The 17,551-nt window shown below is 33.3% G+C and overlaps 1 protein-coding gene and 1 non-coding gene across 2 annotated transcripts in view; both read right to left on the bottom strand.

Annotated features, from left to right (window-relative positions):
• Positions 1–14,593, bottom strand: part of LOC112126112 (facilitated trehalose transporter Tret1-like) — a 32,905-nt gene extending 18,312 nt beyond the window's left edge. Inside the window, exons 1-5 of the mRNA XM_014399007.2 lie at positions 14,508–14,593; positions 12,071–12,185; positions 4,860–4,995; positions 4,330–4,715; positions 1,493–1,709 (exon numbers count right to left, since the gene is read on the bottom strand). Of these exons, the coding sequence (XP_014254493.1) occupies positions 1,493–1,709; positions 4,330–4,715; positions 4,860–4,995; positions 12,071–12,185; positions 14,508–14,530 (877 nt within the window). The 5' untranslated portion in view covers positions 14,531–14,593. The remainder of the gene's footprint in view (positions 1–1,492; positions 1,710–4,329; positions 4,716–4,859; positions 4,996–12,070; positions 12,186–14,507) is intronic.
• Positions 14,594–15,590: 997 nt separating this feature from the next.
• Trnac-aca lies at positions 15,591–15,663 on the bottom strand. The gene has a single exon. It is a non-coding gene; the product is annotated as a tRNA-Cys (tRNA).
• Between the last annotated feature and the right edge of the window lie 1,888 nt (positions 15,664–17,551).

The raw sequence follows: 17,551 nt of genomic DNA, 5'->3' as shown, positions 1-17,551 counted from the left end.
CCACTATACTCGAAATGCATAAATTGCCTAAAATACCGAGTAAAATTCGACAAAGTTACCTTGTTGAGGTTCTCGGGGTATGAGAGTGTAAAAGGGTAAGTATAGACTGACCAAATAACTTTTGGGCACAAGAGGTTAGCGTGTTGAACGAGGTGGTGGGTTCGATATCCACCGTCGCCCTTGGAATTTTCTTTTGAGCTCTCCCCTTCACCCAAAAAATATAAATATATGATAGTGCCACAAAAGTACTGTAGACTGTGTGAATAATATAATGTGATATTATAAAATCATAATAATGTGAATCATGAATCCATTAAAACGAAAATAAAAACATAGCCAAACGAGGGGCATCCTTTTATCCATGAGACCAAAACCACTACTAAGAACATCAGAGAGTGTGCGGAAGTTGAAACATGAAAAATGGCTTGAAATAAGCAATTAAGCACTGGACGAATATAATCTATAAGTCAATTAATTAATCTTTATTTAAGGAATTGGTTACATTAAAAAAGTCAATGTCACAAGCGGGATTTGAACCTACGACCTTCGGCTCAATACGCCGCTGCTCCACCATTTGAGCTATCGTGACTTCAACCCACTCGGACACTAACTTCGCATCTCAACCTCACCTTTTGAATTTTCCCTGCTTTTTGCCATTTTTAAAATGTCGTTTAATCTGTTTGATTCTCGGCGACAAATGAAACGGCTAAGGAGAGCTTAGTGAAGATATACTTCATTTAACTTATTAAATTCACTCATTTTCGTCGTCCGCTTGACCAAATCCCCCTAAAAGGAGGTAAAATTCAAAAGGTGAGGTTGAGATGGGAAGTTAGTGTCCAAGTGGATGGATCGAAGTCATGATAACTCAAGTGGGAGAGCTGCGGCTCATTTAACCGAAGGTCATGGCATCGAATCCCGCTTGTGACACTGACTTTTTTTATCTCGACCAATAACTTACTTAAAGATTAATTAATTGAAAGATAATATTTGGTCAAGCGGACAACGAAAAGTAGTGAATTTAATAAGCTATAAGATTTGTAAATATTTCAAAAACGATGGTGAATAAACACATTTTCCTCCGCGGGCAAAATATGAAAAACACCACAGGAATCTATAATTGCCACATAAAGATTATTGCAAAGCAATAAAAAGGGATACCATGCAAAGCGTAACAAAATGATCAATAACGACGAAATTTCTTTCTTTCGATGCTATATTTTGGCACATTCTAAAAATCATTAATAATTAGTTTTATGAAAACATTGTACGATATAATAAATTTTTCACGAATTCACGAATTGTGAAAAGAGTAAGCAACAAAATTGTTCTTAATAACTTTCTGGCTAGTTCGGAATCAACGAGAAACTAACTCAACCGAATGTTGAAACGGAGTGATCAGCTTTTGTTAAATGGATACATAGAGAGCTTCATCGTACGGCCGGTTAATACAGAAAGCGTGCGTTGAATAGAAATATGATTAGTGGAATTTTACCTCCTTCATTAGTTGGAACCGGCGAGTAAGCAAGGGTGGGTGGTGTGATCGGGGTCGTGATGGGGCTGTTTAGCTTCGAAGCTTCCGCATGAGCTTCCATTCCTCTGAATTCTTTCAGTACGACCTCTTGCTTAACCCACCCTCTGAGCCAAGCCAACGAAGCCCTCGCCTCTTCGCGCCTCCCTTTCGTCAACAACCACACAGGAGACTCAGGTACCTGGAATAACAATAGAAATTATTGCAATATACAAAACTGAGAGCGGTTAAATCAAGAACATCACGACGTAAACATTATCTAACATAGCAGTATTGTCTTTTTTTGGTACATTTATGTATAAATATTTCTAAAAACATTTTGAATTTAGCGTTTTTTGTTTAGTGAACATAAAGTTCAATATTTATATGAAAAAGTTGTTTTTAATTTTCTGAACTTTTGGTTGTTTTTCGCATATCTTACAATCAAATCAAAATCAAAAATCTTCAATCAAGAACTTACTAGTTAAACATTACAGAGTGAGCTTCAATTTGTGTCCCCAGCCTTATAATTTTTTTAGAACACCGAAGCTATTTTTTTTGTCTAGTTTCTTTTATGAACCAAAAAATGTTCATCTAACTTTCTGGGCTAACGGGATACTAATGAGAACTTATTTATCTCAAATAGCAAGTATTAAGCAATGTACATTTTTGAAAGGTTTTTTCACGCTTAATTCAGCAATGCAAACATTTGTTTATATCCAATACAATTGAGATTCAAACTTTGAACGTTTGAGTGCAACTTGACATTTGGAATAAATAATCTGAAGTATAGACTTCTGTTCGAGGTACTGCCTGTATATGTATATGTCAATTGACCAAATTGGATTTTCTTATGTACAGTGCTCAACTACTGATGCGTGGAGCTTATGAAAAGCGCCGGTGCGAATAAGTAAAAAGCCAGAAACATCAGATGATTACACTTAGCACTCTGTGCGTCGTAGAACTATCTAAAGCTTGTTAGGCCAAAGATCCAGCTGTGCTTATCGTGATAAGTTTGGCCAAATTTCAAGCGATGTTCAATTTGTGGAGGGTCCAGAAGTGACGCGAAAGCTTTAGCAAGTTGAATTGTAACAGTTGATGAGCCAATGAGACAATGGCCTTAATATTAGAAAGTAGTTATTGAATAGGTGACCTTCAAACTGACTTTATTTTGAAAAAGTTGCAAACTAGCACTGACTAACTGCAGAACCAAGTCAATCTTAGGACTTTTAACATCTTTAACAATCCGATCTAATAAGATTTTTTTCTACTGCATTTTTCTAGGCCTGCCAGGTTTTATTACTTCCCTGGAAGTAAAACCATCTACTATTCCACAGACTCAACTCGAATCTGCGTCAATGTTTCGACGAGTTGAAAAGCCTGTACTAAATCGATTCAACGAGTACATGAAAGTTTTCAACAGTAAAAGTCCTTTTTTGCTAGGCGGAATATTGCGCGAATTTGATCACTTATCGGAGAACTGTTTCGTCGTTACAGCCATTAACTTTCCTTTAGAAACGAACCCCTGAACTAGACCTTTCAGCTCGGAAAAGAAAGATTCATCAAACCTAAGAGAAACTGCCACAAATCCTTTTTACCGTGGCAATTATTCTACGAAGAAAGACTCTAACACATTTGGACAAATTAAGAATATACTCAGCAAAAATCGAATCTGATCTAGACTTATGTATTTCTTATTTATAAAATTATAATTTAAAATCCGCAAAACAGTTTGATCACGTCAGAATTTAAGTACAGATATAAAATTGTCAAGCACACACAGGTTCAATAACTTTGTGTTTCTTGTTTGTTTGCTGTTTTACGTACATTTTTTGTTAATATTGATCCTCAGTCAAACGGCTACAAGGATCTCATCTTTTTACACGGAAATATTTAAATAGTGTTGATTTCGCAAATAGCCAATTAGGGTAATGAAAAAATGTACAAATATAAACTAATTGACGAGCTTTCACTCTCGTTTAGAAACATGCCAAAAGTTACGCACATGTACTAAATATACAATATTTGTACGTGAGGAAAGGGATGTACTTTCTAAACAAAGAAAATATACGGACTCAATTAACCTGCATAAATATATATTTTTAAGGCATTCGGTATGCATTTTACGACTAGATTAGTTTTCAATAATATTCAAGAAAGAGTATATTAAATTACTTTACTTTTAATTAACGTGGTTTTATTCTTTTTTATGTCTGCGGAATATGCCGAACGCGTAGAGGCTTTTTAAAATTTTACATGGGGGTCATTTTCGGATGCACCGTAGGGACTCATGTCAGCCGTGTTTTTACATAGGAGAAGCACAAATTACTCAAATTTGAACGCAACCACCAATTTCTTTCTATCTTGCGTTTAAGACTCACTAATTCTTCATATTATCAATTATCAAGATATATGAACAAGAGAAAAACAAAAAAGCCGGAAAATTATATTACGACAACTTTAATTACAAGAATATTATTAATTAAATAATAAATTATCTCATTGAAGTTTAAATAAAGCCAACTTTAAACAAGAATAGACAAAACACTTCCGAAAATGACAAACAAATTGATGTTCTTAAGATCCCAATTCGTATAGTCCAGACCATGCTCCTTCAGATTTCCCACCACTCATCGGCGTACTTCTTTAAGAGTAATACGGTTTATTTCTCTTTTTGTTATAAATACAATAATATAAAATTGATAGGAAAAGCTTCTTTTTTATTGCATTGTTCATGCTGTAATAATGAGATATTCCGGTCGTAAAACCGTAGGTTTAGGCGATATACATTTTTAACTGTTGAATTTTTTAATTGTAATTACCTGCAGTATGGCAATGAATGTGATGACGGGAACTGCAGAGCTTATAGCTGCAGCTGTCCTCCAATCCGTGAAGGATTTCAACAGGCACATAATAAGGAGACCGACCGAGATGTAAACGCTCGTAAAAGAGGCTAGCATTCCTCTGAGATGAGCCTGTGAGATTTCGCCGACATAGCTGAAAGTCGGCGCCTCCATAAAACCTATACTAAATCCCATGAGAGCCGAAGCGACGAAGAGCATCGGGACTGATTGGGCGTGGTAGACGAGCATCCACCCGAGAAGCTGGGGGAGGTTGACCATCAGCATGCACTTCTTTCTGCCGAGGGTGTTCTGGATGAAACCGGAAAGAACGCTCCCGGTCGGTTGTACAATTAAAAGAACACCAGCTGCAATTAATAACTATTTAAGTGAATTACACAAAAGCGCCAGGTCAGCCTGGCATAATATGCTCTACACTATTTCTCTATTTATACGCAACTAATCACCATTTATAGTTTGTTTTGAGCGTGAAACATTACAAATGAACTTACCCAGCCATGATGCTTCGTAGTCTGTTAAAGATAGTCCAGTAGGTGCATTTTTCAACGCCCCTATGATAACAGTTGACGAAAATACCATCATACCGAGAGATAACAACAGCATACTTTGAGCCATTGTTGCCAGTACCTAAAAAAGTTCAAACGTTAGAATTGGAAGAAATTATTTTGTTTAATAGTATTGCTGTTGCTTAATATTGAAAACAAGTATTTAAAAGTTGATATAATGGATATATTCAGCATATATGAGCAGATTTACTAAATACAAATATAAACATGGAATAGCCTTTGGATCTGGGAAGATATTCACGCTAGAAGATATATATATAGCCAGTTTTGGTTTAATTTCGAAGACTGATCACTAATTATAATGGAAAATATTTCAACAACAAATCAGAGGAAGTTTTGAAAATTAATTTAGAAAAATTACGTATTTAGTAAACTACATAAAAACTGTAAAAAAAATATAGGCAGAACTAACTAGGCGTACCCTTAACACGTGCTAGAACTTTAATAAAAACTTAAATTATATTGAAATACTTAATAAAAAAATTAGTTTATTTTCATTACATCATTTTCAAATTACACTATCTAAGTATAAACGGTTTTCCTTAAGTATTCCTTCTAATGTATAAAATTACCGAATGTATAAAAAACCGAAAGAAAGAAAAGAAAAGAAACACAAGCCAATATTAAACGGAATATTTTAAACTATTTGTTCGGATTTTTTTTTTAATTTTACTTAAACTCTGTCTAATTAAAGGGAGAACAGAAAAGCGGTTTATTGTTAAATCCCCTCGTTCACTTTCCGAAGGGTTTGCTCATAACATTTCTGCTGCAAAGTAACGGTCTGAAATGTAGCCCTTCGTTAAGTCACGTCAAAAATATTCCTTTTTATATCCTTTTCCGACCTTGATGATGATGATTTTACTAAACAAACCTCTCTAGTCTCAAATAGTGTTACATGTAGCTTTAATAAAGTAGAATCACAATTCAAAATTTACAATAGATAAAATTGTATACCTATTACTTACTATGTAACGTCCATATTTCTGAGTTACTACTTCATACTCATAAGTTACTAAAATATTCGTAATATAACATCATAATTTTGAACAATTTCTTTTATTAAGTTTAAAACCAATTCTTGGTATTATAGTATTTTTACAGAGTTAAGCTAACACAGGAACGATTAAACGATTAAATCCTGTTTTGTATTTAATTAAAACTATTTACAAAGGAAAAACAAATGATTATTGTTGAAATAAACAGGTTGGATAATTTAGCTCATCAAGTTGTACTATTCTAAAAAACGAGAAAATATTGTAGTTATGAAAAAGCCTTAATATTATAGTTTTATATAAATAGTTAAGTGATAAAGCGAATTTCAAGGATCTAAAATGACAATGTTCTCTTGTTTATTATCAGGGATGTGGTCAAAGAAAATATTTTAGTTTTAAATCTTCGCCTAGATTTAGGAATTTTCTTGTACCTTCTACAGGGCTCTAAAAAAGTGAAAAAGACACTGGAATGTGGTAGGACATAAAGGACGGGTGGTAGATGTCATCAACACAACTAAGTTAAACTCATAAATTCATTCCGGCTGAGGCCTTAGTTTTTAACAAAGTTAATGTTAATATTTGCTAACCGTATGAAATCCGTGGTGAAGTTGTTAGTTTTTTACGTTTCAGGCTACTGAGCCATCGTAAGGATCCCAAAAAATTGGCTAATACCCTTTTAGCACCCCAAAAGCCAATGGACATTCCTTCCAACAAATATTTATTGATTGAATTTAAAATTTGTTGGAAGGATTTTCATTGATTTGTTTGGTGCTAAGCAGGAATTTTCCAAAAATTAAAACCATCACCAAACATTTCGAGATTTTTTTAATACATATTCATGTACATTTTTATGTACCAATATGAGCACTTAGACTCATTTCCATCTTCATTCTGGTAAAATTAGAGAAGGTATAAAAAAGTTTTCAAGCAATGAAGATATAGCAACAATTGACTTTGTTAGACATTGCCGGTTTACAAAATTTACATAGATTTCTCTTCATGTGTTAAAAAATGTACAATTTAGCCGAGTTCGGCACAATTAATTATTTAATGTAACAAATATGAAAAAAATAATGTAAAAGCATATCTTTCTTTCTTGGGACGTGTATCAGTCTATTTTCATAAAATTGTGTTTGGCGTAAACTATAAGGCCATCAAAGAAATTCAATAGCTCCTATGTTTCTTTGATATGAAAGCGCTAATACATATAAAACGTTTATATTAAAAACCATTTAAAATTTCACAACAGATTCTAATTATAAAATTCATAGATATTACTAACATGCTAGGTTGCTTCGTATGTGGGTTCACTGGTTTTAATAAAACTTTTTTGGTCATGCTAGGTAAAATTATATTACACACCTGTCGCAGCGTCATATCCTCGGTCGGCCAAGAAAATCTATTTTAACCAATTTTTATAAATATGTGTTACTACCTTGTTGCAAATGTATTTCCTACTTATGTATTTCTATTATGTTATATCAGTTAATTTTTTTAATCCTAAGATTTAAATAAAAAATAAGCATGATGGTAAAATGTATAGAAAAATTATCAAAACGAATTCCAGTAAAGTGGCCAAAAAATGTTTTTGTCGAAACAAAATCGTTTAAGCAAACCCTTAAATCTGAACACTGAGTACTGCGTAATTCTTATTTAATTTAACAATCTTTTGACGAAGGAATAAATTAAAATAGATTCACTAATTTCGTGGCCTGCTTGGCCAATTAATATATTACAATTAATTAAGGTTTTTAGTTGAGATGAAAAAATGGCAAAAAGGAGGGAAAATTCAAAAGGTGGGGTTGAGATGGGAAGTTAGTGGCCGAGTGGATCGAGGTCACGATAGCTCAAGTGGTAGAGCAGCGGCGTATCTAGCCGAAGATCGTGGGTTCGAATCCCGCTCGTGCCATTGACTTTTTTTATCTCAATTACAAACCTTAATTAATTAAAATAAGAGATTAAAAAATATATACTCTTAGTTATTATTTTTTACATTGTTACTTCACAATGTACGTATAAAAGATAAAATTAAATTAAACTCTTCTTCAATTCTTCATATGAAACAAATATTTCCAATAAAAATTAACAGTCCGAGAATTTTTAAATTAAACTTATTGTTAGGTATCAAGCCAGAAATAGTTATACATATATAATGAAGACTTAAATACCTCTTTTGTTCCTTTCAATGTCGGGATGCACTGATAGGCTCAATATTTGAAAGACCTGTGTATTTATTATTGACTTGTTATTTCATAATAGTCGAAGTTGTGAGTAGCGATCAAGAATGAGATAGTTTCAAAAAACACCTTTTCCATTTTTTTGCCGACGTTTCGACCTTTATTCGGGGCATCTTCAGAGCTGGGTAAATTACAAAATATATGTTGATTGGAAAAAAATGAATTTCAGATGTAAATATAAATTTTGGACTAAATATTTCATATTCACATAAAACGTAGTGCTATTCTTGGGGTGTCATATTTGTTTTGTGTTAAAGTGTTGTGAATCGTGAATTTGAATTCTGCTGTTCCTATACTTTTTTATTTTTATATTTTTTCCAATCTACATATGTAATTTACCCAGGCCCTGAAGATGATCCGAATAAAGGTAGAAACATCGGGAAAATATAAACAAGTGGTTTTCTAAACTACCTTATTCATGACCGCTACTCACGACTTCAACAAATTTGGAAACCTTTTTGGACGCGCCAGCTTCTTCCTTCAATAGGAGCTGGACTACCCTAAAAACTCCTGAATTTTCTCGATAGAAACCGTTTTTCTGGCATGTCGTACCAAAGTTTCTGGAACATCATTTGGTCGTTATTTTATATTTATTTATTATAATTTTTAAGGTTTGAATTCATCACAACCATTCATTTCAATTCTTTATTCTCATTATGTATATATTAATATGCATATAGTTTATTGATAAAAATAATCAGTTTTTCTTCCTTTTATTCCTTTTTCTTCTTAAAGACAAATTTTTATCTCAAGAAAAAATATTCGTATTTGTGTCGGATATGCGGGGGTCATTTTTTTTTCTTCTTATGTCCAGTGTTCCACTTAAAAATCCATAATTCCTCTGTATTTGATCGAAATTGTTTATAGAACGTCAGAAAAAAGAATATTTTTTTAAAGATAGATCCTTCTCACAGTAAGTTGTTTTCAACGATCCGTATTTCGAGCATTTAGCTCATCATCAGCTTGTATAATTCCTTCAACCTGATGATGAGCTAAAAGCTCGAAATACGGATCGTTGAAAACAACTTACTGTAAGTAGGAACTATTTTTTTAAAAGGATTGAACACCATTCATCATTTCTATTTAAAAAATATGTTTCTTTTTCTCCTCCAATAACAGTGGGCACGTGTTAATATTTTCAGCCTAGTAGTAATACTACTATAGTAGTTTTTATCAGTTTGCCATAAAATCGGAAGTAAAACACGTATTCGGTTACTGATTATTAAAGAATTAAACATTTAAACACATATATTTAACAGGTTTTTTTAACAGGTTCGATTCAATGTTAGGATGTGTCACGCGTGTTGGAAAACGGGCCAAACATATGATGGTAAATCCCTGTCGGCTATCTTTTACTCGCTGTGACAATAACACGGGTCGCAGATTAAAGAGTTGTTTGTACATTTTATCTTTCTGGAAACAAATAGTAAATCTCGTTCAAATACCGAGAGTGATTGTATGTATTGCCCCAATTCATATTATCGTCGGACGGCTTTAGATGGCTGCGTTACACAATCCGTTTCTATTTGTACCCCAGTAATCAAAAATCGATAACCAAATTTCGAGAATCGTTTGTCGTCTAATATTTTACATGATTGTGGTGTAACATTTAACGAATCAACACGGAACGTTTATCGGTAAACTAATATGAACAATCAATTGAATTTAATAATGCTAGCCAAACGCAAAATATTACCCAATATATTTTTAATGCGGAACTTACTTTATATTTGTATAAATTTTTTTGTTAATCTTTTGTAGCTAATTTTTAATAATTAACCCTTTAAAATATGATTTGGCCTGATTTAAATACTTTTCTTACCTGATAATTAAATAATCATAAAGCCATGATAAATTGACATGTAGATAATACAAAAAAATGTAATACCAGAAAAATAACAAAATAATAAATTATATTAAAATTATTATACTTAACATATAATAAAACATTTAGTACAATTAAAAATTTATTTAAATTACGATTAAGCCGTTAGCACTTTTTGAAAGGGCCAATCTGAAATATTTTATGGAAAATCGTAGTTTTTACTATTTGTTCTTGTGCCATTTGGCCTGATTTAAATATTTTTCTTATCTGATAATTAAATAATCATAAAGACTTGATAAATTGAAATGTAGATCATGCATATCATTTCATACCAAGAAAAAAATTTAATACCAAAAGAAAAGAATAACAAAAATAATGTGTGGTGGTTAGCGACCGTTAATCGATAATTATTCAGAAAAGTAAGTTATTAGCGCGAATGGAGTGGGTTCAACCCCGCCCCGAGGAATATCGAGTACTCTGGGGGAGTGAATGTGANCAGCCAGTGGTGTCGGATTCTGTTTGGATTTTTTTGCATAGATATGTCGCTTTACTCTCTTATCCAGGTATTGGGTTGTAATACTGATATATATATTCAGAAATCGTGAGTTGCAATCTCTTTCTTCCTCCCTTTTTGTGTACTTTTGGATTGCATAGTCTACATCTGTAATTAATTTAGCTGTTGGAAAATCTGTTTTGTTGTAAGGAATGGAATATTTGGGACCAAGTGATACCGCATCTCACTCACGATTTCTGAATAATTAACAAATGTGTAGAGATTAGTGACCGTTAATCGATAGTTATTCAGATATGGTGAGATGCGGTCCCCCACCCACCGCATCTCACGATATCTGAATAACAATAATTAACAAAAATAATTTAATAAATTATATAAAAATTATAATAATTAACATATAATAAAACGTTTATTACAAGTAAAAATTTATTTAAATTACGACAAACCCGGTAGCACTTTTTGAAAGGACCAATCTGAAATATTGTATGGAAAATCGTAATTTTCATTATTTGTTCTTGTGTCGTTCTGCGAGTCTTCGACAAATTATTTGGGCCACGATCAGTTTACTGGGTCCATCTACTTACGCATTTTCGTTGAGAAAAGTTTCTTCGATCACGAGTCAATCATTTCAACAATTTTCCAAAACAAAAAATCAGTGTCACAACCTCAAACCCAGAATGAACGTGGTTATATTATGAAACAAAAATAAAATACGACCTGAACTTCCGTAAGTTACATAAACTATATGTAACAGAAATGTATATTTTAGTCAAAATTTTGTCAAGTTCAACGAAAAACTACAACAAGCAAAAGTGTTATTTTTTTAAGCTCTGCAACAAAAATATCAATTCAGGGCGAAAGAGAAAATTAGATTTACGATTAACAAGTTTGACATTACAAACAGAAAGTTTGACTTATAAACGCAGTTTATAGATAACATTACATTAATATAACAATGCCAGTTGTTATTAGTTATTAAAGGAAATTGAAAGATAAGCGTAAAATTAAATGTGTAAAATTTATTTGTAGCGAAAATGGGAAGAGACAGACAACAGGAATAACTATTTTACGATTGTTATAGCACTAAAAAAAATTGGAACGGCCAAATTTTAAATCAGAAGAATTGTGCTGTTACTAACAAAAAAATAATCCGTGAGTCAGAAATAACGATTTTATAACGCATATATTTGACAGGTTAAGGGGTATTAATTATTTTGATAATATTTTAAATTTTATCTTTTTAAATTCAATTCAAATGTTTCTTGAACATAAAAAACAAAACAAAAATTAAACACCCGTGCTTTACTGTATTAATACAACCTGTACGGGATACCTATTTAAATTATTGAATTAATTATACTTATTTTGTTTTATAGACTTTTATTTTCTAAAAACCTTAAACATATAGAAATAAACGAGCAAGGAGAAAAAACAAGAAAACCAAAAAACTGTTTGGTAACGAGCAAGGAGGTAATAGGACAATTACGCTTTTGTATTGTGATTTGCTAGGTAATCACTAGCGGTTTAGTCTTCAAAACCTGTCAGGAATAGATAATTATTCTGTTTACTTGCGGTAGGGAAGTTCTGAATGATCGTGTCTCCGGCGCCTCTCCTATTTCGAGGGTCAATTTTGCCCTGTCAGGGACTGCTTTGGATTCACCCTTACTCATCTCGGTGTTTCCGCTGAAAGAAGAAAAACGCCCATTAGTGTTAAGAAAAAATGGAAAAAAATACGTCAGCAAGCTGAAAAAATAAATTTTTTCTACATAAGCATACATTTTTTTAACTTTTATGCTCTTTTATCGGCCCTGATCGACGGGTTTTGACAAACGCACTTTACCTTTGACCCTTGGGGCCGGGATAGCTTCTACACCAATGCTGCGGCTGTAACATCCATCTGTCATATGCGGAGGTACGTCAGCTCTCATCTTGAGAATCAAAACGTCCGATAAGCCAGGAAAGGCTAGGTGTGGGCGTTAAAGATCCTCATTGTCCTTGTAAGGACGACCGAGTAGCATGCGGGAACGTAATGTATATTTTATTGTTGTGTTTCATATAATTTATCGTATCTACTTCATTCCGACTATCGTACGATTTTTTATAAAAAGCATTTTTACTCAGCGTATTTTATTATGAAACTAGGTATGGGTCTAAAAATATTTTAAGTAGAATCTCTTGGTGCCAGAAGAATTTTAATTATTTGGCGCGATAGGCCGACCTGGTGATTACATTTTTTCAAACATAATACGTTTTTTTTCCACAAATTTTGAAATTCCTTTTCATTCTAAACTAATTTACTGTATTAATTATTTTAGAATGAAAAGGACTTTAAAAATCTGTGGAAAAAAAGCGTATTAAGTTAGAAGAAAAGTTATCACCAGGTCGGCATATCGCGCCAAGTAATTAACATTCTTCTAGCACTAGGAGATTCTATTTAAAATATTTTGAATTGAAAAATTCATCTATCACTTTTGAAAATATTGAAGTTTTCCTTCAAAATTCGATAATTACAATTTGTCATAAATTGGATAAAAAATGGAAATTTTAAAAAGAAATTTATGTAGAATTTTGAAAACCTAACTTGAAAAAACAACAATCAGTTAAGAATAAATTGAAATGCTCAATTTATGAAGTAAAACTTCTATATCTTTAGAACGCATTGATGATATATTTGAGTTCTGCTATAATTTTTTATATTGGTTAGATCAATAATCAAAATGCTGTAAAATATTTATCCTCAAAAATTAGTTGATTCATTCTCAAAATATTGATGTTTTCCTTCAGAACTCAATAAATTTAATTTATCGTGTAACCGATATTTCTTGTTTAAGTTTTAAAAAATCAATACCAATTAAACATTCTTATTATATTCACGTTAATTTTTTAATTGTCTCCATTTTTCACTACGTACACGATAAATTAAATCTATCGCGTTCTAAAACTTCGGAGTTCGAAAATTTGACTATTCATTGTATCCTGCTCATTCTGTCTTGTCTAATCCTGAAAGATGATTTCTGGTCGCATTACTATTTCCGCTCTATATGAAGCCAAGTTGCTTGGGACCGGGATGCTTTTAGGACACATCAAGCATCCTTTCTTTACATGCTAAACATATACGCGCGTTTTAGAGCAGCATGAGTCTGTGGTGACCCAGAGGAACCACCACAGACGGCCCTATCCAGGGCCTCATCACCGCCCCTATCTCACTTATCCCCCCCCCATGGGTTCTGCCCATGGAGGGCGTCCGCATCCACCGGGAGTGGGGGAAGGAAGATATATCCGGAAAAGGCGGAGAGAGGGGGGAATTTCGTTTCCCTAGCCGGAAGGTGACTGGACGCTCGGACAGAGAAAAGGAAAAAGCACGGATTACCAAGGAAAAGAACAGAGAAGAAAAAGGAGGAAGTTACCCGGACGGGACTAGCAGAGGACATTGGACCACCTCGGGCAAGGTAGGAAGGCTTCCTTTTCTTTGCTCGCCCCCCTATCTCCGGAGAGTTATTCATTTGGTTTGACCATATATTCACGAATGTAAAAGGGTAACCTTGTGAAAATAAAAATCTTGTTTCCCTACTGGAGGAACTTTTTCAGAACCCCGAACCCGACCTTGCTCCCCATCTCCTGACTCTAAAATTCGCTACAAGTTTATCAAACTTGCATGGCAAATGCATAATCGAGTTAGGAAGATCGTGATGATTGCGATCGTCCAAAGCACATGACAGCAACGTTTTCAAATTTCATGATTTGTTGAACTGTTTTTGGAAAAACAGCCGAATATATGCTGGTAAACATGCAAATATAGATAATACCTGCTGGGTTAGCATGTTGAAAAATATTTAAATTAAATTGAAATTGTGTATTACAAATTACAAACAATAGTGTATAATTAATATTTGCACTTACTGTATACATATATTTATATATTTTAATGTAGTTCTTTTTTTAATGACAGGATTTTTAAGTGATCAAAAGTAAAGCGTTTTTTGTTGCTTTTTTGTCTGCACTTACTTGGGAGATGAGTTGGGCGCCATCCTAGTTATGTTAAACCAGCAAGTGAGCTTGGGATCATCTGTGATATCTTATATAAGCTTTCTTCGTATTGTTACATAATATCACCCCTCTCTCTGAAGGCTCCCCTTAGCGCATCCAGGCATTCAACAAACATTTGTATTGGGTTTTTACTGGCGTCTTAACGTCTGGAAAGATTGGGTCTAAGTATGGGAGTCGCAAGCCTGTGAGAACCCGTATCAACCTCAAAAAAGCTTTTCTGTCGTAATTTATTCATATAAACTATTTAATGTGTGAAGTAACAAAATTTTTAATAAAGCTGATTGTCATAAAATAAAGAATTTTATATAATTCACTCTTTGTTTTCAGTTGAAATAAGATTGAGTTTATTATAGCGATTTCTAATATATATTGTAAAGAAAAAAGGCCATTTTTTTACTCAAATCACGGAAATGGACTGCCGTATCAATTAACGAGTCAAGTACCAAAGTTTTTGAGAAACGATTCAAATAAACTTTGGACCGAATCTTTAATGAACAGCTATAAATAATTCTTGTACGCAATTGAACAGTGGTTGGTATTCACTCACTTGTAAATTATGCAAATGGCTTCAAACAGAAACAAACAAATTCTTTTAAATTTACAAATTTGTACTGTCATTTAAACAAAACGTATAACAATAATGACTTCACGTAAAGGAAACACTAATAGAAAATTTTACATTTTCGCCGCTTGAAATGTTGCTTGATCAAATATCTTTCTCACATGCACAAGTTTTTGTACTTGGGAAACAAAACTTGCCTGTATTAAGAGCAGATAATTATGATTATCTGACAAATAATTTGCCTCGGTTTATTTATTAAGTTTATTATTAGGTATACCGAGTAACAGAGAGAAGTTTAGCATAAGAAAATGTTCTTCCTGGCATACATTTTAATTACAAAATTCTTCAAAGAAAACGAATTATTGAAATTATAAAACGTGAACATCATTTAATCCAAAATCGTTTTATGAGGTACATATTTGTATCTCAAAAAAATCAATAAATTAATTAAGGTTTTAAGTTGAGATAAAATAAGTAAGTGTCACGAGCGGAATTCGAACCCACGACCTTCGGCTTTGTACGCCGCTACTCTACCACTTGAGCTATCGTGACTTTTAAAATTAATTGAATGTTATTAATTGGTGGTGATTAGTGACCGTTAATCGATAATTATTCAGAAATCGTGAGATGCGGTCTGGTGTGATGTAGGTATCAGAAAAACATTTTCTTTATCGTGCCTAAGTTTCGATCTTCATTGAGATCATCTTCAGGGCCTTGTGTTGTCTGCATTTCAGCAAAAAAGTTCTATGGTTGATAGCCGATGCGAGTGTCTTCTCATTGTTGGCAATGTCCTTCAGAATACTTTTAGCTTCGTTTCCAGATGTACTTTAAATTAGTTCATATAATCCCATGTTCTTCTCGGGTAGAAGTGTGTGGTGATTAACGTTAACTGAACTTTTTTGCTGAAATGCAGACAACACAAGGCCCTGAAGATGATCTCAATAAAGATCGAAACGTGGGCACGATAAAGAAAATGTTTTTCTGAAACCTACATCACACCAGACCGCATCTCACGATTTCTGAATAATTAGTTATTAATTGGTTAATTAAGCGGACCACGAAAAATAGTGAATTTAATGAATTGAAATGAAGTAAACTTCACTAATGCTCTCCGTGGCCATTTTATTTTTCGCCGAGAATCCAATCCGATTAAACGACATTTGAAAAATGGCAAAAAGGAGGGAAAATTCAAAAGGTGGAGTTGAGATGGGAAGTTAGTGCCCGAGGGGATCGAAATCACTATAGCTCAAGTGGCAGAGCAGCGGCGTATCTAGACGATCGTGGGTTCGTATTCCGCTCGTGACACTGACTTTTTATCCCAGCTTAAAACCTTAATTAATTGAATGTTATTAATTGGTCAAGCGGACCAAGAAAGCTGGTGAATAAAATCAATAAAGCTGTTTTTAATTAAAATATAGACTATTGTAATTACCCTAAATTTGCGTTATTACAAAATTTCAACCAATATGAAAAAAACATGTGTTTGGTTTAATAGCTATTTAACAGCGGTACCAAATAAAATGTGTTAAATAAACAAGACCACAAAACAAGCATGCGCATATGTGTATAACAGTAAATAATGAGAAGGGATAAACAAATAATCAGAAAAATAGATTGATCGGATAGCATAACATTAAAGATATTCATAGGGAGAGCGAGAGAGAGAGAGAGAGAGAGAGAGAGAGAGAGAGATGGTGAGAGGGAGAGAGGAGAGATAAGGAAACAATGAAACTTACAACAAAGAGAGGTACTGAGACTTAGAAGATTAGTGAGCAATATTGCTCCGTAACCATCTCACACGGGCAAAAAAGATATGTGTAAAAAAATACTTAAATAAATATTTTACCCAATTAAGGAGGCTGTTTTAACTAAGTATGACAAGGCATAACATACTTTGCTTTGTCGCTTTGCAAGTACTACCATTTTGCTAATAGGGGAACGTCTCCCTTAACAACTTTACTACGGCAGCACTTGGTTTTATACTGCTTTTCCCCTGGAAATAAACCTTTACACGTGTTACATATTCGAGTAAGAAAATTATTGTCCTCTTTTTCGCTTCTGCTCGTTTGTCCGCATGCATGGCCGAACTTGTTCCTTACAACGAAACAATTGGAAAGCTAAGTTTTGGCCTCGGCCCAACACATTGCCAAGGTTGCTCATCCCCACGATTCTCTTTTTATTTAGTGGATAAATATCGACTCATTTTATCTTGAAGGAGAGTTAAGTGCACGTTCCCCCCTGTCTTTTTAAACTACTATACATCAAAATAATAAAAATAAGTAAATGTAAGTTTATAAGTGTTTTTTTAAGGAAATTCACACAATTTACTCGATTTTCCTTCGCAAAAATACGAAATGAAATGCCATTAAACTTTGACTTATTGTACATTTTAAATTCTTAAGTATTCTTTTTAAGTCTTAAGTTAATTCGGCAGGGCGAT

The sequence above is a fragment of the Cimex lectularius genome, unplaced genomic scaffold (genome assembly GCF_000648675.2).
Source record: "Cimex lectularius strain Harlan isolate CLEC.00 unplaced genomic scaffold, Clec_2.1 scaffold128, whole genome shotgun sequence".
Classification (NCBI taxonomy): Eukaryota; Metazoa; Arthropoda; class Insecta; order Hemiptera; family Cimicidae; genus Cimex; species Cimex lectularius.
This window is presented reverse-complemented; position numbering and strand designations above follow the sequence as displayed.